General features: G+C 36.7%; 2 protein-coding genes across 4 annotated transcripts in view; one reads left to right on the top strand and one right to left on the bottom strand.

Moving 5' to 3' along the window:
- LOC106087796 (sideroflexin-2) overlaps window positions 1–15,525 on the top strand; it is an 18,594-nt gene extending 3,069 nt beyond the window's left edge. For all 3 annotated transcript variants that reach the window (XM_013252965.2, XM_013252966.2, XM_013252967.2), the window contains exons 6-7: window positions 13,880–13,927; window positions 14,008–15,525. In XM_013252965.2, coding sequence (XP_013108419.1) covers window positions 13,880–13,927; window positions 14,008–14,119 — 160 coding nt within the window. In that variant the 3' untranslated portion in view covers window positions 14,120–15,525. The remainder of the gene's footprint in view (window positions 1–13,879; window positions 13,928–14,007) is intronic.
- The window catches only part of LOC106087797 (dual specificity protein phosphatase Mpk3), an 82,822-nt gene continuing 71,790 nt past the window's right edge, over window positions 14,697–25,728 (bottom strand). The window contains exon 5 of the mRNA XM_013252968.2: window positions 14,697–25,728. Within this exon, the coding sequence (XP_013108422.1) occupies window positions 25,268–25,728 (461 nt within the window). The 3' untranslated portion in view covers window positions 14,697–25,267.

The raw sequence follows: 25,728 nt of genomic DNA, 5'->3' as shown, positions 1-25,728 counted from the left end.
TTACTCCTTCGAAAATTAGCGTGCTTTCGACAGACAGAAGGACGGACGAACGGACATGGCTAGATCGAATTAAAATGTTATGACGATCAAGAATATATATATTTTATGGTGTCTTAGATGAATATTTCGTGGAGTTACAAATGTTAATTAGAAGTGCCAAGAAATTTGACCACCTAGTGGCAATTTGCGCCACCATTCCCACAGGGATGTATAATTGATTTCGTTGTTGTTGGGCTAATGACTTTACCTTATATAAATTTGCCTAGCTACCATCTGTTTAAATTTACCAGGTCGATAAGGGTTGGTATTCTATTCTCCTTTCGGAATAGTCGCTGAAATTTTTAATTGTTCCGCGAGCGGAATTTGACAACTATCAAATGCTTTTGTTTCCATTCCAAAACATGTCTTTTTATCTGCACTTATTGACTCTTTTTGTTTGTGTGTTCCGATTTTCTTGAAATTTTCGCAAGTGGTGCATAATGATCCCGTGGTGAAATTTTGTTGATATCTGATAGGGGGCGGACCCTCCCCCTTACCCTAATTTTGAGAAACGCCAGATCTCGGAGACGGGTGGTGCGATTTAAGCGAAATTTTGTCTGCTCTCATATAGTACCCTAAAAATAAAAATTTGGTATCCAAATTTCGGATGGGAAACTTAGGGGGGGGGGGGGGGGTGGGGCCACCCCACAACACCAACCAAATAGGAAGTATTTGCTGACTATTGCAATATGAGGTTTAAATAAGAGGGTTTTTAGAGTAGAACACAAATCCGATATATATTTTCAAGGCCAATTCACTGAGTGATTGGAGGACTACCCCAATCCCCTAAATACCCCTAAATCGGGCATATTTGCCGACCATGGCAATGTGGAGCTTTAATGAAAGGTATTGGGGGTAGAAAAGAATTGATACCCATTTTTGGGACCAATTTTCTGCGGGTTTACCCCTTTACCCAAATACCCCACAAACAGCAATTTTGTACTGACCATCGCAATATGGAGTTCAAATAAAGGTATTTGGGAGTAGAATACGAATTTTATATCCAAATGTAGGACCATGTATTTAGGGCATCACCCCTTCCCCAAAACACCCCTCAAAGGGTAAAAATTTTTCGACCATGCCAATATATGGCTCGAATGAAAGGAATATGAAATTGGAAAACGAATTTTATAACCAATTTTGGGCCCATGTTTTTGGGGGACGCCTCAGCTTGTAAAATCCCTTAAAACAATGGCAATATGGGGTTTAAATAAATGGTATTTGAGAGAAAAGCACGATGCTGATATTTTTTCAGGGCTAAGTGTCTGGGGAACCACCTCACCCCGAAAACACCCCTAAATCAGACATCATGAGAATATCGGGCTTAAATAAAGTATTTAAAGAATGGAGTGCATCTTACATCCAAAATTAAATTCGTAGACCAATAAAGATCATATGGGATTCAAATAAAGGCACTTATATTGCTAAACTGTTTTTCAAGCGATATACTATTTTCGTAGCATGGTATTTCACTAAAAGCTCTTTCATAGTCGAAAAGAAATATTAAAAAGAAAATTTTGTTCCATATAAAGTAAAAGAAGGCGCAGCGGAGCGGGTCCTGTCCAGCTAGTTTATAAATAATAAAAATATTCCAGACTTGCAAACAAAATATTTTATTAAAAAAAGAAATTTAAATACAATTGTGTCTAGAGATACAGTTTCATTGAAATTATACAAATAAAGATTTCAAGAAACATTTTATTAAATGTTTTTCAAGAAAATTTTTATTGTCCTTTTTGAGTATAGACGTGCTTATAAAACGCTCCTCAAAAGTAATTTATTTAAAGCATGTCAAAGTGTGTTTTAAAGCTTATTTTCTGTTAAATCTGTTCGGTTGGTAAATCAATATCTTGTTATTTACACGAAAGCAAAACAACAAAAAAATCAAATATTCAAAACAAAAGGAAAACCCATCCCAAGTGCTAAACCAAAACAAATTGCACATCTAAAACACAGCTAAACTCTGAGAAACACAAAAACAGCTCATTATGTTTGAAGTACCATCAGTGAACTCTAAAATGTGTGCAAATTTGCACAAATTGTTACTGGAAGTCATTCGCGATCCCAACGGTTAGAGCTACGAGCTCGACAGCTCGTATTTACCGTCTAAACAATGTTCGTGGACAAAATAACTCGCCAGACTCCAGACTCCAGAAATCGTGTTAGTTGAACTTAATTTTGAGTCATGCAGGTTTTGACTCTAACAAACCATTTTATATAAATGAGAGCCTGACCAAGCTTAACTGACAAAAACACTTTGGCTCTGTTTTTTCGCTTCGCGTTCTTCAATATGCTAGACAGCCTGTTTCTGACTCCCCTACAGTAATTGAAAACATAGAGTAGTTGACCCATCTCTTTCGTGAAACACCTGAAAGAGCATTTGCTCATATTGAGTCCTAAAATGTTGTGGAGCCGTATTACTTTTTATCTAATAAAATAAAATTTTTATATTTCTGTTTAATTCTTTCTTATATATGTTACTGTGTTTTCATTAAAATATTTCAACTATAATCGAATCAGGCTTTATTAATAGATCTCGTCACTTAAAACTATTACGCATACCATTGGCATTGCTTTAAGGCATATTATAAATGCTAAGTGACACTGTCTACAGTTCCAGAGATAATATCAAAATACAGTTAAGGATTCTTAAGAACCGAACGCCTGGATTACAATTGTGCATTTTGACGCACAAAGTCTGAACAATAAAATTGATGAATTTCGAGACACTTTTGTTGATTCTACAATACAATATGTGACATTATATTTTCCTTATCAGGATATAACACTTTCACAACCGATAGGCGCACTCATGGTGGCGGCGTTGATATATTTTAAAAATCAGGACTTCATGCAACTGTAAAATGTATGTCATTACAAGGGGACAGCATTGAATACCTATTTCTGGAAATAAACTGTGACTCAAATGAGAAAATCCTTATTGGTTGTTTCTACAGACCTAACAAAAATATTCCATATTATCTGAAACATCTTTTTAGTTGGATGGAGTTTTTAGGTTTAGTACCGACTAATAGATCCGTTTCCACCAAGTTTTCGAGCCATTCATTCAGCCTTTTAGATATATATTTTGTCAATCATTTGTCCAGTGTTTTGCTTTTTGATCAATTTGCTGCACCAGGATTTTCAAAGCATAAACAATCAAGATGAAAAAATTACCTACCGTGATTTTACGAAAATAAACGGTAATTTACCCAACAACCTTACTGATGAAGTACCGTGGGACATAATATATCATTTTGCCACTGTTGATGAACAAATATCATTTATTCATGTTGAAGAAAGAGAATGAACAACCCTATATAAAACAGAATATGAATAATTAAAACAAAACATTGTTTGTTTGCTTTTGTAAATTTGTCATATTGTATGAATAGAAAAAATAAATTTTTCATTTGTTGTAAAACTCTTAACATAATAACAGGTTATAGGCCCTTCCGCGTTTTAAGATCGAAAATAAGGGTAATTCTGTAATTTATAACAAGGTCTTGAGCACAAGATGGCAACGAATATGCAATTGGAAAAACTTTGTGGAAGTGAAAACTTTGAAGACTGGAAGTTTGCAGTTGAGGCATATTTCCAAATGAAAGGTCTGTGGAAATCCATTCAAGACACAGAAGAAAAAGGGGGTAAGAATATCCAAGCAAAGGCGGAATTAATTTTATTGGTTGACAAATCTGTTTATCCCCATATCCGAGAATGCGGTAGTGCGAAAGAAATTTGGACTGCATTAGCCACAGTTTATGAAGACAATGGTTTGGTAAGGAGAGTTGGATTAATTCAAAAATTCTGCTCAACAAAATTGAAAGAATGCGCAAATGTTAAAGAATATGTAAATGAAATAATCAACTCCGCACATAAATTACGAGCTGTTGGACTTCATATGGATGAAGAATGGATTGGATCAATGCTTCTGGCTGGATTGCCTGACGAGTATAAGCCAATGATTATGGGAATCCAAAGTACAGGTATTAAGATTACGGGAGATGCCATAAAACTAAAGATATTGCAGGATGTTAAGATTAAAGGAAATGGCGCTTTCAGGTAACAAAAAGAGAGTTGGAAAAAATAACAAAGGACCAAAATGTTGCAATTGCAATCAATATGGTCATATTGCTGCCAAATGTCCTAGCAAGTCAATCAAGAAAACATTTAAAAAAAAAACGAGAGTGGAAATTCAGCGATGGGAGGTTTTTCGGTACGTTATCTTAATAACAATGACTGATTTTTTGATTCGGGTGCATCTGCCCACATGTGTTCCAAATGGATGTAGTAACGGCGTTCCTTCAAAGCGACTTGGGCGATGAAATTTATATGAAAATACCGGAAGGCCTTAAAGAAAACGATGGGAAAGTTTGTAAGCTACGAAAATCGTTATATGGTCTTAAATAAGCTAGTCGAATTTGGAATAAGAAGTTAGACGAAATTGGTCTTACTCAGTCTAAAAACGAACCTTGCATCTACTACAAATCAAATGAATTTGAAATAACATACGTTGCAATATATGTTGACGATATTTTGATTTTTACCAACAACAACGATTCTAAAATGAATATTAAGAAAAGATTATCAGAAAGTTTCAAAATGAAAGATATTGGTGAAGCGCACTATATTCTGGGAATGAGAATCACAAGAGATAGAGAAAACGAAAAATTGTGGATAGATCAAGAATTGTATATCAAAAACGTATTGAAAAAGTCTAATATGCAAAATTGCAATTCTGTTTCTACGCCATTGGATGTAAATCAAAAACTAACGAAGGATATGTGTTCATCAAAGGAGGGTGAACCTTGTAACGTGCCGTATCAAGAAGCTGTAGAAGGTTTGACATGTGCTGCACAAGTCTGTCGTCCAGATATATCATACGCAGTGGAGGTTTTGTCAAGATATAACAATCATCATGGAAAACCACACTGGGAAGCAGTTAAACGTGTTATGAGATACCTTAAAGGCACAGTGGATTACAAGCTATAATTTTCAAAAGACAATAATGAGTATCTACAAGGATTTTCTGATGCAGATTGGGCAGGTGACCTTGATGAAAGGAAGTCTATTTCAGAATACGTTTTCATGTTTCAAAATGGGAGTATTTCCCGGAATTCAAAGAAACAGTCAACCACCGCGTTATCAACAACTGAAGCAGAATATATGGCAGTATCAGCATCTGCACAAGAAGCATTATGGTTGGGATCCTTGTTCAAAGAATTGGGAAATTCTTTTTTCATCAAAATTAAATGTGACAAAAAAAGTGCTATAAATTTGACCCATAATAGCACATACCATGCTCGATTAAAACATATTGATATAAAATACCATTTTGTGAGGGAATTAGTCGAAGATAAAAAAATAGCTATCGAATACATAAACACTTATGATATGGTCGCCGATATCCTTACAAAACTTTTATAAAGAATAAGACACTAGCATTGCTGTGATCCGATGGGATTAGGAGTGCAATCTAGTGGCGGTGTTGAAGAAAGAGAATGAACAACCTAATATACTACTTTATATTGAATAATTAAAACAGAACATAGTTTGTTTGCTTTTGTAAATTTGTCATATTGTATGAATAGAAAAAATAAATTTTTCATGCGTTGTAAAACTCTTAACATAATGACAGTTCAAAATAGTATATGTTCAATATATGATCATTGGGTACCAGAAAAAAGAATAAAAATTTAAAATACTCTTAACATAATGACAGTTCAAAATAGTATATGTACAATATATGATCATTGGGTACCAGAAAAAAGAATAAAAATTTAAAATACACAACCACCTTGGTTTAACCAGCGAATAAGATATCTGATTGATTAATGAAACTTTGCGTATAGACGTGGGAAGCGCTATAAAACCTCACAATTGCATCAACGTTTTAAAAGTGCTGAAGAGCTGTTATATAACTGAGTCAAAGACATTGTATTTTCATAACACATTTCAGAACGCTGTCAACAGCCTCTTCAAATGGAGTGGCATTGGACACAAACGCAATACTCAACTGGAACCTAACTAGAATGTAAATTAATTAAATGAGCATTTTGTTTCGATAAACAATGTTACTCCTACTGACAATATGTGCATCGTAACTGTTGAAAATCCCCTTTCTTTTCGCTGTGTAGATGAAACTGAAGTTCTATACACAGCTTTCTGTCTATTAAATCTAATGCGATTGGAATTGATGAAATAAATCCACGATCTATTAAAATAATTATACCGAAGATTCTGCCATATTTAAAATATATATAATTTTTCCGGAAACGTTGATTTATTTAAGACAATGTTAACTAAATCAACGTTTCCGCAAAAATTATAGCCATACGCAAATTAAAAAATGATTACCGTCCTATTGCCATATATGGAGCACTGGAACGCCTAATGACTAATCAAATTGAACATTTTCTGATATTTCGAAATCTGTTATCAAACTGCCAAATTGGATATAGAAAGATAATAAGTTGTTTCACTGTTCTGATTGATGTAATTGAAACCCTTCGTCAAAACTTGTATAAAAATATCCCTCCTCCTTCTTTTGGATCACAGCAAAGCCGTTGACACTGTTAGCCCTAATATTCTTTTGCTGACTTTTAAATTTTGTTTACTATAATATTCTTTGAATAGAAAGCATTGAACAATGGTCTAAAGCCGTACAATATGCTGCAATGGAATCTTATCCAAAATCTTCTGAAACTATTAAATTTTTCAGAGACTGCTTGCAAACTGATATCTTCATATCTAACACAAAGATAACAGTCAGTTTTCTGTAACAATAGTTGGTCAAACTCCCTTTCTGGCGTTAAAGGTGTACTTAAAGGCTCTATTCTTGGTCCTTTTTATTCTCAATGATATAAATGACTTGCCTGACATGTCCAACTATAAACAAGCTGCAAACTGCCTGATATTAAAACATGTGTGGATAATATAAACATTAATTTAAACTCATTACATTCTTGGGCTGCTAATAATACATTATGCATAAATCCATCTAAAACTAATCTGATGATTTTTCTGTAAAAATTGGAAACTCTATTGTAGCTCGTGTTCAAATTGCCTCAAATTTAGGATTGATTTTCAATTCAAACCCAATGTGGATGAATCATGTTAATGAAACAGTTGGCAAAATTTGTGGAATGCTGCGAAATTTATGGGCTGTTCGCTTGTCAATTCTCTTTACCATAAGAATGCTACTTGCAAAATCTTATTTAGTTCCTACATTGTTATATGGATGCCAGATATTTGCAAATTGTGAGGCAGACACCAGCAAAAAGCTTAAAGTGGTTTACAACGATTTAGCATGAATTTTTTTTACAAAAATCGACAAGTCAGCCTATCACAATATGCATACCAAATATGTCATTTACTAACTTACTGAATGCTAAATGTTTACTTCTTCTGCACAAAGTAATCTACAACAAGGAACCAGAATATCTTTACCAACACCTTAAATTCGAGAGATTTGATCTTGATGTGCTTTTCGAGAAAATTTCATAGAAATATTGACCAAAGATATTTTCTACGAGCGTATAGAGAGAGGGAGAGAGAATATGAACGCTGCGCCGCCCAAGATATTAAAACCATTCTGTGAGATTTTAATGCGATAATAAGGAAGGAAAATATCTTTGGTCCAACAGTCAAAAAGTTTAGCCTCCACGAGATAACGTCCGTTTTTCAAAAAAAAAAACATTAAATTCTGAACTCTTTATATGAATCGATAGTACGGTCCATATAATTTAATGTTTGAGGATTGATTCATTCATGCAAATGTTGGCTGTGACTGCGCCTCAAATGGTTCATGTGCTTAGTCCAATATGGGCATACTCTTTCCAACATTTCGTACGGTATCTCACAAATAAATGCTTCAATGTTGTCTTCCAATGCGTCAATTGAGCTTTAAGATAGCCCCACAAAAAATAGTCTAAAGGCTTTAAATCGCCCGATCTAGGTGGCCAATTGACCGGTCCCGAACGTGAAATAAAATGTTCACCGAACTCGCCTCTTTTACAAATTACAAAATTACAAAAAAACCATATGTCATGCAAGTCAAGTTCTTGCAGTTTGGGCCAAAAAAAAGTTGGATATCATCTCACGGTGGCGCTCCCCATTTACAGTTACGTTACGATTCGCATCATATTTGATGAAGTACGATTGGAGCGTACTTCATCATGTCAACAACCCAGCAATCCTATGGCAGCCGTTTGTACGTACCGGATTGATCCCATGGAGTCCTTCATCGGCAAGGGCTGCCGCCTCAGTGTACAACACACTGCTACAACAACAACAACAAACTCAGTAAAGCTGTCTTCCGTTTGGTGTGGTTAGACGTGACCCCCATTGTGTGTGTTTGGCATTTTAATCACTACACGCCACAAACTTATTGCCGAGAGTATTGGAAAAATTGGTATATTTATCTTTCTTGATATTATGCTTGGGCGGACTGTAAATAGATGATACTATAAGAGGACCTTGTAAGCTTTCAACAATGACATTTGCTGCCTAAATTTCTTCTGTGCAATAGTGTATTCCATGATGGTGTTTCACAGTTTTCCTTGAGACTTGTCATTTGTTGCATTATTTGATTATGATTGTTTAACATGTTTTGTATCTCGGAAGCTTGTGGTATTAAATTGTAATGGAAATGTTGTGATTGGGAAAGTTGTGGCTGGGGTTTAGGATCTGGTATATCTGTTGGAAATGAAGATTGTACTTTAAATAAATAAACTTTGTTATAATGTATGGTAGTATGCTATGAAATATTAGTTATGAAAACTACCCTTTGTATGTATATTGAAAAATAAAATTTTTCATTCGTTTGCTTGTTTTTGAATATAAAACACGTCTTTTAACAGGTTATGGGCCTGAACGCGTAAAATAATTGAAGTGTGATTTGTAAGATACGTTATTACTTACTAGCAATGGCAACGAATAATACTGCTATAGAAAAGCTGCATGGAAATGAAAATTTCGAAGATTGGAAGTTTGCCGTAATGGCATATTTTCAAATGAAGAATCTATGGAAGTCTATAGAGGGAACTGAGAGCAAAGAGGAGAAAAATATTCAAGCCCGAGCAGAGCTAATTATGCTGGTGGACAAATGTGTGTATCCACATATTCGAGAGTGCAAGAATGCCAAAGAAATATGGGATACTTTGAATCAAGTCTTTGCCGATTCTGGTTTGGTACGAAGAGTCAGTCTTATCCAGAGGTTCTGTTCTGCAAAACTCAATAATTTTGCGTCCGTGGATGGGTATGTAAATGATATATTGACGAGTGCACATAAGCTTAGAAGTGCTGGCTTGAAATTGGATGAAGAATGGGTTGGTTCAATGATGCTGGCTGGTCTTCCTGAGGAATATAAACCAATGATAATGGGCATTCAAAGTTCTGGAATGAAAATCACAGGAGATTCTATTAAGCTAAAACTTTTACAGGACGTGCGCATCCAAAATGATGAAAATTTAGCACTCAATAGTCGTCAGAAGCAAAAACCAAAGGGTCCAAAATGTTTTAATTGCCAAAAATTTGGACATATTGCTGCTAAGTGCCCAAACAAAAATACCACAAAGAAAAAGTCAAATGCAATGATTGGTTCCTTTTCGGTAAGTAGTGCCGGAAAAGAGAACTGGTATTTTGATTCTGGAGCATCGGCTCATATGTCGTCCAATGAGGCATTGTTTAATGGTAATATTGAACCAAAAGTAGCTGAGGTGACAGTTGCAAATAATTCCAAGATGATGGTAAAAGGAGTTGGAAATATAGATTTGCCTACAATTGCGAACAGGGAGTCTGTTGAGCTCAATGATGTACTGTTTGTTCCAGAATTATGTCTAAACCTTTTGTCAGTATCGAAAATAGTACAAAAGGGACACGAAGTTCGTTTCACTAATAATGGCTGTAAGGTTATCACCAATGACAAGGAAATTATTGCTACTGGAAATCATGTGAATGGTATGTTTCAATTAAAGACTTCGAATCATAAGGCTTTAGCAGGAAAGGCTCAAGAAAATCAAGTTCAGATGTGGCACAAGCGTTTTGGGCATGTGAATAATGACATTTTGAAGAAAATGGCTTCTGGAGCTGTTGATGGAATTTGCTTTGAACCTTGTAACTTCGAGTGTGTTACATGCTATAAAGGGAAATTTGCAAGATATCCTTTTTATGAAACAACCAATCGTACAACTGACCTCCTGGAATTGATTCACAGTGACGTTTGTGGTCCAATGGAATGTCCATCCTTTGCGGGCTCACAATACATGCTAATTTTTGTTGACGACTTTTCATCGAAAATTTTTGTTTATTTTTTAAAGAAGAAAAGTGAAGTCTCTGAGAAGTTTTTGGAGTTCAAAAATCAAGTTGAAAATGAGACTGGTAAAAGAATTAAAGCATTTAGAAGTGACAATGGATCCGAGTTCTGCAATGCTAAAATGAAAAGCATCATGGTGCAAAATGGAATTCAACATCAGACCACGGTGCCGTTCACACCGCAACAAAATGGTAAGTCAGAGAGAATGAATCGTTCCATCATTGAGAAAACCAGATGCCTTCTTATTGATTCAAAACTACCAAAAACTTTCTGGGCTGAGGCTGCAAATACTGCAGTTTATTTAATAAACCGAACTCCATGTAAGCGCCAAAATTTCCTTAGTCCTTATGAAACATGGTATGGGAGAAAACCAAATTTGAAGAATTTAAAAGTGTTTGGATGCAAGGCCGTTGTTCAAGTCCCAAAGCAGAAACGCAAAAAGTTGGATCCAAAAGGCAAAGAAGTGATTTTCATTGGCTATTCACAACATCCGAATTCGTATAGGTTTTTTGATCCTAAAACTGGAAATGTTTCATTGAGCAGGGATGTGAAATTTCTGGAATCTGAATTCTTAGATGACCCAAAGAGGGAAAGTGATATTATATTTTACAAAATAGATTTCGGATGCGATTCAGTGGGGGAAGAAGATCCTAACATTCGCGAAGCGGATGGTCAAGAGAATGAGGACATTTCTGATCAAATTTCTGAAGATGAGTTTAAGGAATGTGTGGATAACCGTTCATCTGATGACAGTAGAACCGCATCTCCGAAATTAAGAAGATCGTCTAGGACTATGAAGCCTAATCCAAAGTATGCGCAAGTAAGTCTCATAGAATGTTCTGAGGAACCCAAAAATATGAGAGAAGCTTTAAAATGTGTTGATAGAGAACATTGGAAAAAGGCTATATCAGACGAACTAAATGCACTTGTTGAAAATGGAACCTGGGAAATTGTTGATTTACCACCAGGAAGGAATGCAATTGATAGCAAATGGACGTTCAAAATAAAACGAAATTCTAACGGTGAAATCGAGCGTTACAAAGCCAGACTTGTGGCAAAAGGATATTCACAAAAGGAAGGAATTGATTATAGCGAAACGTTCTCACCAGTTGTGAGATATTCATCCATTCGACTTCTTCTCAGCCTGGCCGTTCGTCATGACTTGGACATAGATCAAATGGATGTTGTGACAGCGTTTCTTCAGAGTGAACTAAAAGAAGAAATTTACATGAAAATCCCAGAAGGTTGCAAATCGGACACACGTAAGGTATGTCACTTAAAGAAATCCATATATGGTTTAAAACAGGCGAGTAGAGTTTGGAATAGAAAGTTAGATGAAACTCTGAAGAAAATTGGTCTCACACAATCCAAAACAGAGCCATGCATCTATTTCAAAACTCAAAACGGAGAGAAAACGTACGTGGCAATTTACGTCGATGACATTTTGATATTTTCAAATAATCAAAGAAGTAAAGAGCACATAAAAGAAAGACTCTCAAAATGTTTTAAGATGAAGGACTTAGGTCCAGCCCACTATATTTTAGGAATGAAATTAACACGGGATCGTGAGAATGGAAAGCTATGGTTGAATCAGAATTCATACATTGAAGATATGCTGAAAAAGTTCAACATGGATCAATGCAACCCAATTTCGACTCCAATTGACATCAACCAGAAAATTACCAAGAATATGTGTCCTACCACAGAAGATGAAATAAACGAAATGAAAACCATACCGTATCAAGAAGCAGTCGGAAGCATAATGTACGCAGCGCAGGTGACAAGGCCAGATATTGGATATGCAGTGGGGGTGCTTTCACGATTTAATAAAAATTATGGTAAAGCACACTGGCAAGCTGTAAAAAGAATTTTCCGATACCTTAAGGCGACAAGTCATTATGCACTGCAATTCAGTAAAGATGGATCTAGTCAAATAGATGGATTTGCTGATGCTGATTGGGCTGGTGATGTGGATGACAGAAAGTCAACCACTGGTTATGTTTTTAAATTTCAAAATGGGCCAATATCGTGGAATTCAAAGAAGCAACAGACTACAGCTCTTTCTACCACCGAAGCTGAATACATGGCATTATCGACTTCAGCACAAGAAGCAATGTGGCTTAAATCCTTGCTCACAGAACTTGATGAAATTCACTCCATTGAAATCAAATGCGATAATAAGAGTGCTATTTGTTTATCACATAATAATACATTTCATGCTCGCTCAAAGCACATCGACATTCGTCATCACTTTGTTAGAGAATTAATTGAAGAAGACCAAATTAAGATTGCTTACATTCAAACTAGAGATATGGTGGCAGACATACTGACGAAAGGATTGCCGGCTCCCAAACATATCCATTGTTGCAATTTACTTGGCTTTAAAGACCAATCTAATGGGGGTGTTGGAAATGAAGATTGTACTTTAAATAAATAAACTTTGTTATAATGTATGGTAGTATGCTATGAAATATTAGTTATGAAAACTACCCTTTGTATGTATATTGAAAAATAAAATTTTTCATTCGTTTGCTTGTTTTTGAATATAAAACACGTCTTTTAACAATATCTGCTTGGGTATTTCTAGCAGTGTTTGAGTACGAGACCCCATTTATGCGATGGGCTGGATTGTTCAAAGGTTGAGGTGCAGCTGCTTGTGGCTTTCTACCAGATCTGAGAGGAGGGCAATGCTGTGTGAATATTTGTTTGTAAATAGTACACCCTTTGTAGTTTGCTGGATAGTTACCATTACAAAGGTAACACCAATATGTTACTTCATTTGACCAGTTTTTGTTGCCGTTGTCTAGCGTTCGAAGCCATCAATACAACTTCAAAAAAAAAAAATGCACAGATGATATGTGTTTGCAACGGAAGCAAGGTAGTCGCATAGAAAATAAGTCGATCACTTCAAAAACACATGCGGTGGACGAGAACAGCTAGTGTGAAAGGCGTCAAACTTGCGCTAGTGTCGTGCTTACATCGGAGACACGTTTTCGCGGTATATTCGATATAAGTACGTCTTACCACAATGTATGGCCCTTGAAGCCTCCAGACCTAATATAGTTGAAAAGTCTTCCAACCCAAGGACGAAACGCGTCCCTTAGTGGTTGGTGCGTTTCCTCTTCAACTGCAAAAAAAAAAAAAAAAATCCGTTCATTGAGCTCGTCTTGAAACAAACGAAAGAACTTTGTCTAGTTTATTAGTTCGATTTATCATTTCAAATAATAAATGTTGTTTGTTAGTCAGCCCTATAACATGTATATAGAGTTTGTTCAGATGTAACTTGATTATGGTTTCTTATGAGGTAACAAATATTTGGCTGAATAAAATTTCGGTAGTGGTGAAAAACTCAATTTAAAATTTTTCTATGCAAATTGCCCTCTAATATAATGCATAGTCCATCATTACATTTTCCTCATTCACTTTTTGCATGTTTTATTTTATTTAAACACTCATTTTCGAAAGCGTCCACTTCCATTTCTCCATTCCTAACGAACATTTATTATAAAATTATTCGCCTTTTAGCTTACTCTTCATGGTACCAACGGCCTGCTCCCTATTTCCTCAAATATGGTATGTACAAGTAGCATTATTGACTTAAAATCCTTCTAAAAGATACTGAATTCGCTCTTAAATCTTTCTTTTGTCCATAGTGCGTTGAATACATCGACAATTAAGCGCCTCGAGCCGGAATTCTATGAGGAAATGGTTAAAAATACCAATGGTAAAGTACCTGAAAAGGTATATTTCAACAAAGGTCTCTAAGCAAGCAAGTCAGCATGGGAGAGAGGGGGAGAAAGCAAGAAAAAATTTCGACTCAGGCTTCGAACAATGACAATATTTTAAATGGTAGCAAATGTGCCCTTAGTCATCAGTATTGTATGCTGGCGACAAGGGTCTTCGTAGAGCAAAGCATTTAAACGTTAATGTATTTGTGTTCCAAAGACTCAATAGTTTGTAGTAGGCTTTAACACGTTCTTTTGTCGTCCTATATTATTTATAAATTTTATATTTATTTCTGTATTTAGCTATAATGAAATTTGTTAGGTAATGGTCTTCTGTTTTCCCTTTTGATGTATGTTACTCAAAATCAATAACTAATCACTTCTTATATTGGCTTTTTTGATTCCATGTAGTTAGTGTGAGTTTGAAAAGCAATATCGAATAAAACTGTCCATTGTTTGACACAATTCTAAAATCAAGTTGAAAAAATGAAATAACAACAAGGAGAGGTGGGTGTTTTTCAAAAAATTGTCTCTTTTTTTATTGGAAATATATTTTTGTTACCTTTTACAAGTTTTACAAATGTGCAAAATGTATTTCGTATATATTTTGCAGTTGCTTGTTTGTTTTTTTTTTTTTTGTTTTTCATTTTCTTTATTTGGCATATTTGTTTCTCTTTTCAAAACGGTAATTGTTTTGAATTCAAAATTTTCTTTGCTTTTTTGTTTTAGTTAATCTCAACATTAAATTTTGCTCTAAAATACTTTCTTTCGGTTACATTTTTAAAAACATTCCAAACTCTTTGTCTAATTCTAAAATCCATTTAGCAATGCATACACTTAAATTTCTCCAAAATATTGGTAAATAGTATCTTTTTAAACTAATTTCTTTTTGTTTTGGTTTATTAATTGTGGCCGAAACTACAAATGAATGCATTTCAACCCACTAATCACTCCACAAGTATTTGGAAATATAACTCCAAATCATTGCCAGCTGAAACAAATACTTCTCCATGCGGGTCTATTTGGTTTGAGGCTCTAACTATTTAGAGGTGGTTTTTTTCTTGACATACACTTGAAGCATAGTTCTCCAGTTTGTTGATTTGTATTTGGTTTGTGGGAGTTTGATGGCCATAATTTTTATGGAATCTCAATCTCACTCTCTGAAATGTTAATTTCTTCTTCGTTTGTTTTGTATTTTATATTTTGGTTTTTGTTTTGTTGTTTCTAATATGTTACACAGCCTTTCGTATAATTTATTTATTTTTATTTATTTATTTTTTTGCAAACGCCCTGATGGTTCTTTGTACAAATTCCAAATATATTTTGTCTTTAATCAATGTGTTTTTAGTTTCACCAATCCAGCTTGCCAAACTGCAAATATTATATACTATTTGGATGACAACGAACAGACTCTTAATGTCGTAATAAAAACTTCGTTGACAGCAAGCAGTACGAGTATTGACTTCAGTTTTATTTTAAAAACTGATTGTAAACAAACCCATTAATTTTTGGTCTCAATAAAATTGAATCAACTTATACTTGGAAGAAAAAACAAACAAAAATTAGCCTATATATACGTTTTTAATGGAAAACTTTGTATTTTAAATAAATTTTCAAGGTCCGGTCATAGTTCATGCTATCGAATTTTAATGAAATTCCCTACAGAGACAATTTGACGTCAAGTATATCTAATGGAAAATAAGTGCGATTAGGTAGGCGGCACGATAAATTATAACTTATCGTTCGTCACAATTATTCAAAAACATTCAATTACGGCTAGGAAATAAGTCAATGTATACTTTTTTTATTTTTGCTTGGAGCAAAGTGAAAAGTTTTATATGTTTAAATTATATGTACGATATTGAGCTACACTAAGCTAAATCCATTTTTAAAACAAACATGATCCGTTTTTTGAATATATACAAATTTGATGAGAGATATTGGCATGTGCCTTGATATAGCCCCCTTACAGATCCATGGCGAAGTAATAAAAATATGGTGAAATCCGCCATCTTGTCCTTAAGATGTCATTGCAAAATTGACATTGTTCTCCACAAAACCAAAGAAACTTGCCCTCGTGTGTGTACGTGTGAGAGAAAGATAAACACAAACAAAGAGAACGTGCAAAAAATGGGGTGGTTTGCTGTGAATGTAAACACAGAACTGACATCTTAATACTTTCAAACTGGACGGGTGTTTTCAGCTGTAGGCGTAAGACCACCTTTATTAATTCACCTAGTTACAGATCTTGTCACGATTTGACATTATGCCACTTTATAAAATACGGTAGTCAACGAAAAATATGACCTTTAAAGTTTGTTAAATGGTGGCCGGGGAAAAGTACGCTTTAGAATTGTTATAAAAAAAACGAAATGAGTTTTTTTATGATTTTACTTTTCGACATTCCGGTTAAAAAACTGTACCGTTTCAAACTGAAATGTTGAGCATCAGGAATGCCATTGAAGTTGTCAAAGCTCAAATTACTTGTAATCAAAAACAACGCTTATTGATTCACCACATACAGCCTCTGTTGTCCATTTAAATTTTTGAGCTTAGAGAAGACATATTACCCCCGATATTAGTTATGTGTGGCGAGTTAGCGGGTTAATCTCTAATGTCCATGTCAAAGGGGCCGAAAGGGTCCTGCAGATGGCATACGACTGGGCTAGATCTAGGGGTCTCAATGTTAACCCAAGAAAGACCGAAATGTGCTTCTTCACCAGGAAGACGAAGATGGGCTAATTTAACGCACCACGTTTGTTCAATAGAACGATTTCAAGGTAAAATTCTTTGGAGTTATCTTGGACAGGAATTGGAAGTATCATATTCAGGAGCATTCCGAGAAGGCTCGCGGATGAGCCGTACAATCGAAATAGGGCCTGAATCCGATGATAGTCAACTGGCCCTACAGGAGCTTAATTAGACCAATACTTAGTTACGCCTCAGTAGTTTGGTGGACTGCTATGGAGAAAAAGTTCAACATAAGGACCATACAACAGGTTCAGAGAACATCTTGTCTTGGCATAGGCGGAGCTATGAAAACAACCCCACTAGGGCACTAGAGACTATTCTAGATATCCGACCCTTAGATATACAAATTTAGTGTGAGGCAACCATTGCCGCTTTGAGACTCAAGGTGATTGGAGAATGGAAAGAGGATAGAAGCAGCTCATACCATCGCGGTATAATCGAGTAGACGATAGAAAATCTGAAAGGAATGGAAGAGGTTTCTGATCGGATACCTGAAAGGAAACTTGAGGCACAGTCTTGGATTGACGGAACCATTGTATTGTCATCTAGAAGATCATGTTACACGGATGAATCAAAGTTAGAGAATAAAGTGGGTCTGGGAGTCTTCATAGAGAACCCAGGGACCGAAATCTGTTTTAGACTGCCTGACCATAATACGGTCCTGCAGGCGCAGATCCGGAATGCATGAGGTGGTGTGGGGCTAACGCGAGGAAGTCGAGTGTGAACATCTTTACGGACAGTAAACTGGCCATAAGGGCAATAACAACCAGACTGTAAAGTGACAAACAGTCTTGGAGTGTAAAAAGGAGATTAACGCCTTCTCTGAGAATGGCACGATCCGTAGCGTTTGGGTGCCGGGCCATAGCGGAGTGAGGGGAAATGGAAAAACAGACGATTTGGCCGTGAAGGCCAGAGGACTGCCGTCAACAAACTTGGTTAGCCCGAAGCCCTTCGGGTCGACGCAGCCTGAGTAAAGAGCGTGGGCTACAAACTCGCATGTAACACTGTGGAACAGCAAAACGGTCAGCGGGATGACGAACATCCTATGGCGAGATTCGGATTGTGAGAAGACGAGGCTATTCCTGAAAGGAAGCAAACCGAAAGTCAGTAAAGCTTTCGGTATCATAACAGGACACATAGGACTACGAGCTCACTTATGCAAAATCGGTGCGACAAGGGATATCATGTGTGGGGCATGCGGGGAAGATGATGAGACATTGGAGAATTTCCTATGTCATTGCCCGGCTTTCGCGGCGTGGCATGGAAAACAATTAAGGATTTTGTAATTAGCACGGGTTGCCGCCTCAGTGTACTACACACTGCTACATCAACAACAACTGGCTCAGGCGTCTTCAAACACCGTGCAAAACGAGCTCTGCCAAAACTATGCCCCGCTTGTCGTTACGTAGGGGAGAATGCCATGAAACGTGATGCGCATTAAAATCTGCTAAAAGCAGATGATTATGGTCATACAGTAGCCCACTTAAGTCGGCCTTGTAAGCTTGGCCATTATTTGGGATACAGCTGCCAACCGCCGGTATGTACACGTTGGATAGCTGTATCTCGGCAGTACCTAACCTGACTGCTATCCTCATGCACTCCATGTACGGGTTACTAGCGCCAGGCGCAGGCGAGATGGGTCTATACTTCACGGAATGGTGTATCACGAAGGCCAATCCCCCACCTCCATTCATTAAGCGATCCTTACGTGGCACATTGTATCCTGACAACTGTGCAAGCTGCAGATGTTGATCAGCTGTGTCTCCTGGACCGCTGAGACGAATATGTTCTTCCGATTCATAAAATCGACAATCTTGTCGATCTAGCCACGGAGACCGTTGCAATTCAATTGCACAAATTATACACTGGCCTGGCAATATTGGGCCTGGGATGATGCTGTTGAGTATATTGCCGCAGGGGAGAGGTCGGGGGGTCAGAGCAAGATTGGAAATGTACCCACTCCATGCTCCGGTTACAGCTCACCGACACCGACAGATGATGGAGGCGGTTCTGGCAAACCGAACAGAACCAGGGTCAGGGGTTCTTTTCAATCCCGGCACGAACCAGAAGCGTGTGGAGAAGGCACTCCGGGAAGTGCCTCTTCTATGACGAGAAAAGGACGAACACGTGCACTGAGGCGGCAGCCCTTGCCGATGAAGGATTCTATCGGGTCAATCGGGTGCGTACAAACGACTGCCATGGGTTTGGGTTGTTGTAGCAGTGTGTTGTATACGGAGGCGGTTCGTTTTGGAAACTTTTATAGAAGGAAAAAGATTTGATTAACGACATAGTTTCAAGCTTTGTAACAGATAGGCCATCGGAAAAAATAAATTAAAAAATTATATTCAATTAAAAAACTATAAGTTCGGCCGGACCGAATCATATGTACCCTTCACCGTGGATCGGATTTCGCCAAATCGTTTGGACGATTTCTATTTTAACCAGAAATTAAAAACTTATCCATATAAGCTTAGGTAAGGTTGAAAAGAGGTTTAATTCGCCCAATGCCACTAAGGACATACACCTATGCCCGGCACGGGATAGCTGTAAGCACCACACAGGCTGGAACATTGAGGTCCGATCTGTGTGGTGTTCCTTGCTATCATGAGAATTTTAGCTGCGAACTACCGTCTATAGGTTGCAGATAGTGGAATGCTCCATACGGAGAAGCTGCAACGGCAGTCGCGAACAATCAGCGGTATCCAGCGGAGTCTCAGTGAGAGGACTAACGGCACCGATTCTTACACAAATACTGAGTGCCTATGATGCTTGATAGGACAAGGCGGGTTATAGGCGCCTTTAAATAACTAATGGTCATCCTGTTCCCGCGGCGATCGGTCCTTTGGACCGGAACGAGCTTGCTCACCTACAGGAGCTTGACGAGGATCAACCCATTCACATGAAAATGTGGCTACAACATCAACAACCTAAGCCAGTAATCGGCTTATTGATACTAACAAGTAAGCCCGAAAAAGAAACTCTAAGTTGGAAATTCCGTTCTACTTACAAAGTCCCTAATTGTTTTCCATAAAATGCTCCTTAGTTGATTCATATCTGGTATTGTGTGCCCACCTAAGTGCCACTGTATGTTAGCCGCGAAAGCCGGACAATGACATAGGCAATGCTCCTACGTCACATCATCTTCCCCACATTCCCTACACATACTATCACTTGCCGTACCTATTTTGCACAAGTCCTGTGTGTTCCGTTAAGATACTGAGAGCTATACTGGCATCCTTCTTACCTTCTTTGAGTAATAGCCTCGTTTTCTCACGATCCGGATCTTCCTATAAGACATTCGCCGTCTTGCCGACCGTTTCGCTGTGTCAAATTGGTTAAATAGGATGTCGGCATGACTCTTCGCATGATTGGGTAAATTCAAAATAAAAAGTCTGTGCAAAATTTATTCAAAAAGTCAAATCGACAGAATTGTCTGTAAGAAAGTTATCTCAGATTATAGACCGATTCAGGCAATACTGGCCATATATTTTGGAAGTCGTTACAGAAGTTATTGCCTTTTTAACTTAATCGGTCAATATTTGAGTCTTCTAGGTGCACAAGAAGTAAATTCTTCCAGTAAAATGTGGGCTTTCATTGAGCGGAATAAAGCTACTCCGTAGACTGACGAACATTTTGAGGTGTTACAAACTGAATGTGAAAATAAGTATACTCTCATCCTATGGTGGAGGGCGTACAAATAGCTCCAACAACTATATAGTTACTTCATAAAATAGTTAGGTTACCATATACCAGATAATATTCTTGGCCTTTTAAGTTGAAACGGATTGAAAGTAAAAAAAATTCTTATATGGTATTGCCTCAAAGGTTCAAAAATAATTTCCGTCAACGTATTTTGGCTCCGACTATGGAGAGAACTCCGAGCACGTTTTTCAAAAAAAAATTTAAATTTTTTAAAAAAAATCATTTTTCTTTGCCAATATGCTTTAATAACAAAACAAATAATTTTCTTAACATTTAACGAAGAAAAGTGGATTTTAATGACTTTGACATACAACCGCACCTGGTTTCAAAAGAAGTAGGGTAATTAATTTTTTTTTAAACATAGAATCCTTTAAATGCAACAAGATTATAAAGGTTTCCAAAAATCTCCCTCCTGAGAATTTTTGATAACATTTTTGTTTGATTTTACGAGGTATAAAAAATTGCCGACTTTCGACTAGTCAAATTTCCCCCAAAACACGACCTTATAGACGGGAAAATTTTTTTTCCTACTTTCATTCGTCCATTTTACGCTATTCCAAATTTCATTAGATTTCCTCTTTCCTAACTCTAGCTTGAATTGATATTTTTCTACCCATATGTCTGTCTTTCTGTCAATGTTAATGTGGGTACAAATTTATTACAGGAATCTTTTTTCGCCTAGAGACGAAGCCTATTGAAATTGAAAGATATCGGTTTAGATGTGGATATTATTGCAGTATTTGTCAACCGATCCTTGTGAAATTATACATGAAGGTTTATCTTATAATTTTTTTGAAGAGATGTTGGCTGTTGATTTTTTTTCTAACTGCGTTATAAGAAAAGATTGACTAACAAGATCCAACGGTTCCTTCGAAGGGCATGCTTCTACCATTGCACTGCTCACTAATTAGTGAGTAGGTGGAAGCATGTAATCTTTTGGTGTTATCACAATCTGATGAGGCCTCTGGCAAAGGCCGAAATCGCGATCATTGTAGCCCGCTGCCAAAACATTTAACACACCACATTGCTGAGACTCTTTAAAGGTTTATTGTTGGTTTGATTTTCTATTTGAAATAGAGGCAAAGAAAAAAAAACATTGGTAGAAGCTGTATTGGTTGGGTGTAATCCAAAACCAAAATGAAATAATTTTTGTGACCAACCAAGAAGCGCGAAAACAAATTAAGTTTTCGCGAATACAACAGTCTACTATAAAATACCATTTTATTTTTTTATTAAAAAAAAATAGTTTTTGATGTATTTTTTATTACTTTGTCCGGAGTCGGAGGCGAGACAATTTTATCGACTCCGACTCCGCAGCCCTGTCTTATATACCCTCCACCATGGGTCGCATTTGTCAAGTTCTTTACCCGATATCTCTTTATAGTCAAATAAGGATAATGGATAAGAATTGCTATGCGATTGGACCGGTTCAGGCTATAGTACATGGTTTGGATATTGAAGGTCATATTAGAAGTCATAGTGCAGAATTTCAGCCAAATCGAATAAGAATTGCGCCCTATAAGGGATCAAGAAATAAAATCGGGAGATCGGTTTATATGGGAGCTATATCTAAACACGGTACGATTTGGACCATTTACAACACCAATCGACCTACGTTACTAAGAAGTATTTGGTCAAAATTTCAAGCGGCTAGCTTTACTGCGTCGATATTGAATGGACAAACACGTACGGAAATGGTTAGATCGACTTAAAATTTGATGATGATAAGGAATATATACAGCCCTATTCTGAATAATAATTCCCTGGGAGTTTTTTCCCCAACTCCCTTTCCCTTATTCTAAACAAACTTCGAAAAGGCAAATATCTCCCACGGAGAAAAAATAGGTATTCTAAATCGAAATAAAAGGGAGAATGAGATAATAAAACATGGGAAAAATTCCCCCAAACAAATGAAAGGGTGTTAGGAAAAAAAAAATTTTTTGAATTTAATTGTTTTTGTTGAAAAATTGATACCACTTCTTACTATTTACAAACAATATATTATGTACTGAATTAATTTTTCACTTTTTCATCAAAAACAAGTAAAAATTTTGTTAGGTTCTCTCAGTTTAAATATGTCACGTATACATTATAGAATTTTTGCAAAAGTTTTTCAGTTTTATTGACAATTAAAGATGAGAATTCTATAAAATACATAGGTATCAAATATGTGGTATTTTAATATTCTTAGACCCATATGTATAAAGAGATGTCGGTAAGTGGCACGCCGTTCGGAGTTGGATACTAAAAGGAGGTCCCTTATCATTGAGCTTAAAGTAGAATCGGGCAAAATTCATGTTCCTTAATGGAATGTTCGTGGGAAACATTGTTCGTTTGCAACATCGAACTTTATACCATCAGTTATTCAAAAATACTTGACGTAACATTTAGCAGCATTTACACAGGAGTAGGAATAAATCCAAAAGTAGCTTTCCGCAGCACCATGTCCAGCAGTCGTTGCAACTACAAAGAAAGCGGCCGTCGCCCGGAAATGTTGATTAGAAAAGTGGGCTTTAGATAAAGCAGCATATCACACAAAGTAGAAGCAAACCTCTATACTCTATATTACTAAATAAAGTATTGTAGTTCTGCTCAAGAACGATCCGGTAGGTTTAACGATACCCTAAATCGCTATTGGCAAGCGAAAACGCCAATGTGCAGGATGTGTGCCCCACATGCAAGCAGGAACAATACGACACAGTCTATTTATCTGTCGACCAGACCACTCTGGAAGCATCTCATTTTAGACAACGATTGTTGGATGAAGACGGAAAGTTGTTATCACAACACGGAAATATCGTGAAAAGCCCCGGCACAGAATTGCAGTGAGCACCGCAAAGGTAGGAACATTTAGGCCCGATTTGTGTGGTGTTCATTACTGTCACGAGAAGCTTAGCTGCGAGCAACCGGGCGCGTCCACAGGTTTTGGCTAGTGGAATGTCCCATACGGAGTAGCTGCAACGGCAATCGCGGATAATCAGCGGTATGGAGCGGAGGGTCTCAGTGAGGGGCCGGGCGGCCTATGATGCTCGATATGTTAAGGCGAGATATTGGCGCCTTTAAATAGCCAATGACCAGAACGAGCTTGCTCACGTACAGGAGCCTGACGAGGATCGTCACCTCCAAATGAAAATGTGGCTACGACAATAACAATATGGTGACAAGCTGTAGGCCATAATTGTGCACTATTAAAATACAAAAAGTAAAGTCAACATTATAAAAGCAAAACTCAACAACCTTTACGACTTCTTGTTGCTTATTTTTTTATTTTATGTTCTTTTTCCAATAAATAATAGTCAAATGTTTAGCCAAAAGAAAACAGCTGTTTTCGAAAATTCGAAATTCCCTCTCTCAAATCTTCTTTTCCTCTCACCATTCAATCAGATAAGGAGGATTTTATTCGAGGAAGAAATTAATTCCCTGGGAGTTTTCAGAATTAGGCTGAATTACTTAATGGGACCTTAGAAGGATATTTCGAGGTGACAAAAACAGAATGATGAAATGAGGTATACCCCCATCCTATGGTGTAGGGTATACAAATCGGTTACTACCCAAGTAACTCAGTATTTTTCGGTTTAGTTAGGTGCTCAATACTCTTGCCGTAGTAGTTCTTCTTCGATTTATGCAATTTCTGTTGCTTCAAAACATCATGGTGGATCCCACATTTTTATTTTTGTTGACAATATTTTTTGTTTTATTTTGTTTTCTTCATTTGATAAAATTTAATTTTTAAAGGATTTATTTCATAAAAAATTATTCTTTTTTCATATATTCTGTAGGTTTGTTTGTGGTTGTTTGTTTTTTTTTTTTATAAATATATATGTATGTATATGGACTATTACAATGTATTTGAATACTTATTTATGTATGTAATAAATTACAGTAATTCTCCATAACTTTTTTTCCTTTTTTGCAGTTAGTTTTTCATCTTGTATTATTCTTGTTTTATTTTTTAATATAATGACTTATACAGTAATGCATGTATGTACGTTGTACATACAAAGGTTAATAATTTGTTGTTTGTTTTTCAGTTATTTTTTTTTGTCGAAAACATTACAAAATGTTTACAAGTTAGAATGTGTTTTTTGCTTTGAGGGATTTCCACTTACATTAATACATTTTTTATAACAATTTAACACACGTTTGTTTAAAAACAAAGATTTAATTTCAACTATGTTACTGTGTGTGTGTGTGTATGTGGTAGTGATGACAGACAGAAGGAGTGGGAGGAGGGGATTTTTGTAAACGTTCCCCTCCAAATTGAAACTTAATACACTAAAATACATATTTAATAAAAATAAATACCCTTAATAGAAGGTATGCAATTCAATGTACAATTGTTACAAAAAGAAAATAGAAAAAAAAATAATAAAAAAACATTAGGAGCTTTTGAAGTTTTGTTTGAGGAGCAGGGGCAGGAGGGACACTTAAAATTTGTGCTTTTGTAGGATTGAAACAGGTAGGAAAAGGTTTTGTACGCCCAGTTCATTGTATTGTACTCTCCAAAGAAGAAAGCAAGTGTTCAATGTTGAGTTAGTTCAGCTTATTGCAGCACACTTTACTCTTCCGTAGATGACTTTCTGTTCACCTCAACCATGGACACCGCCTCAATGGTGGTGTTGGTCGAAGTCGAGGAAGAATTGGTGGAGGCCGGCGACATATTGTCGACATTAACGGCCTGCAGTGGCTCATTGATTGTAGGCGGCAGTACAAAACTTTTTCCTACAAGTTGATCTCATTTAAGTCCAGTATCCGATGATGGGGTCCATCGGTCAAATTCAATACCGGAATCGGGGGATATTCCCGTTGCGGCCTTGGCCAATTGAGCTATATATCCACCAGATTGTATGCACTTACAATCTGTCGATATACAATTGCAAGAGAATTTCGATGAGCCACAAGGACCCATGGAAATGTCAGCGGTTGTTACACTTACTCCCACACCACTGCTGCCGCTGCAACTTTGATCCATGGCCTCGTTGGTGTTCAAACGTAGTTGACGTTCGAACGAATGCAGTTGCTGCATAAAATGGAAGTTAGGTGATACATCCGGTTTGCGATCTCGCACCAGGGTGAAAGCGTCGTTGAGATTTAGAGCTCGCGTATGCATTAAGTAGGCCAACGTTACGGTGACGGAACGTGAAACGCCAGCCAGGCAGTGAACCAGCACGGCCGAGTTTTTAGAACGAGCTTCCT

This window comes from Stomoxys calcitrans, chromosome 1 (genome assembly GCF_963082655.1).
Source record: "Stomoxys calcitrans chromosome 1, idStoCalc2.1, whole genome shotgun sequence".
NCBI classification, from domain to species: Eukaryota; Metazoa; Arthropoda; class Insecta; order Diptera; family Muscidae; genus Stomoxys; species Stomoxys calcitrans.
This window is presented reverse-complemented; position numbering and strand designations above follow the sequence as displayed.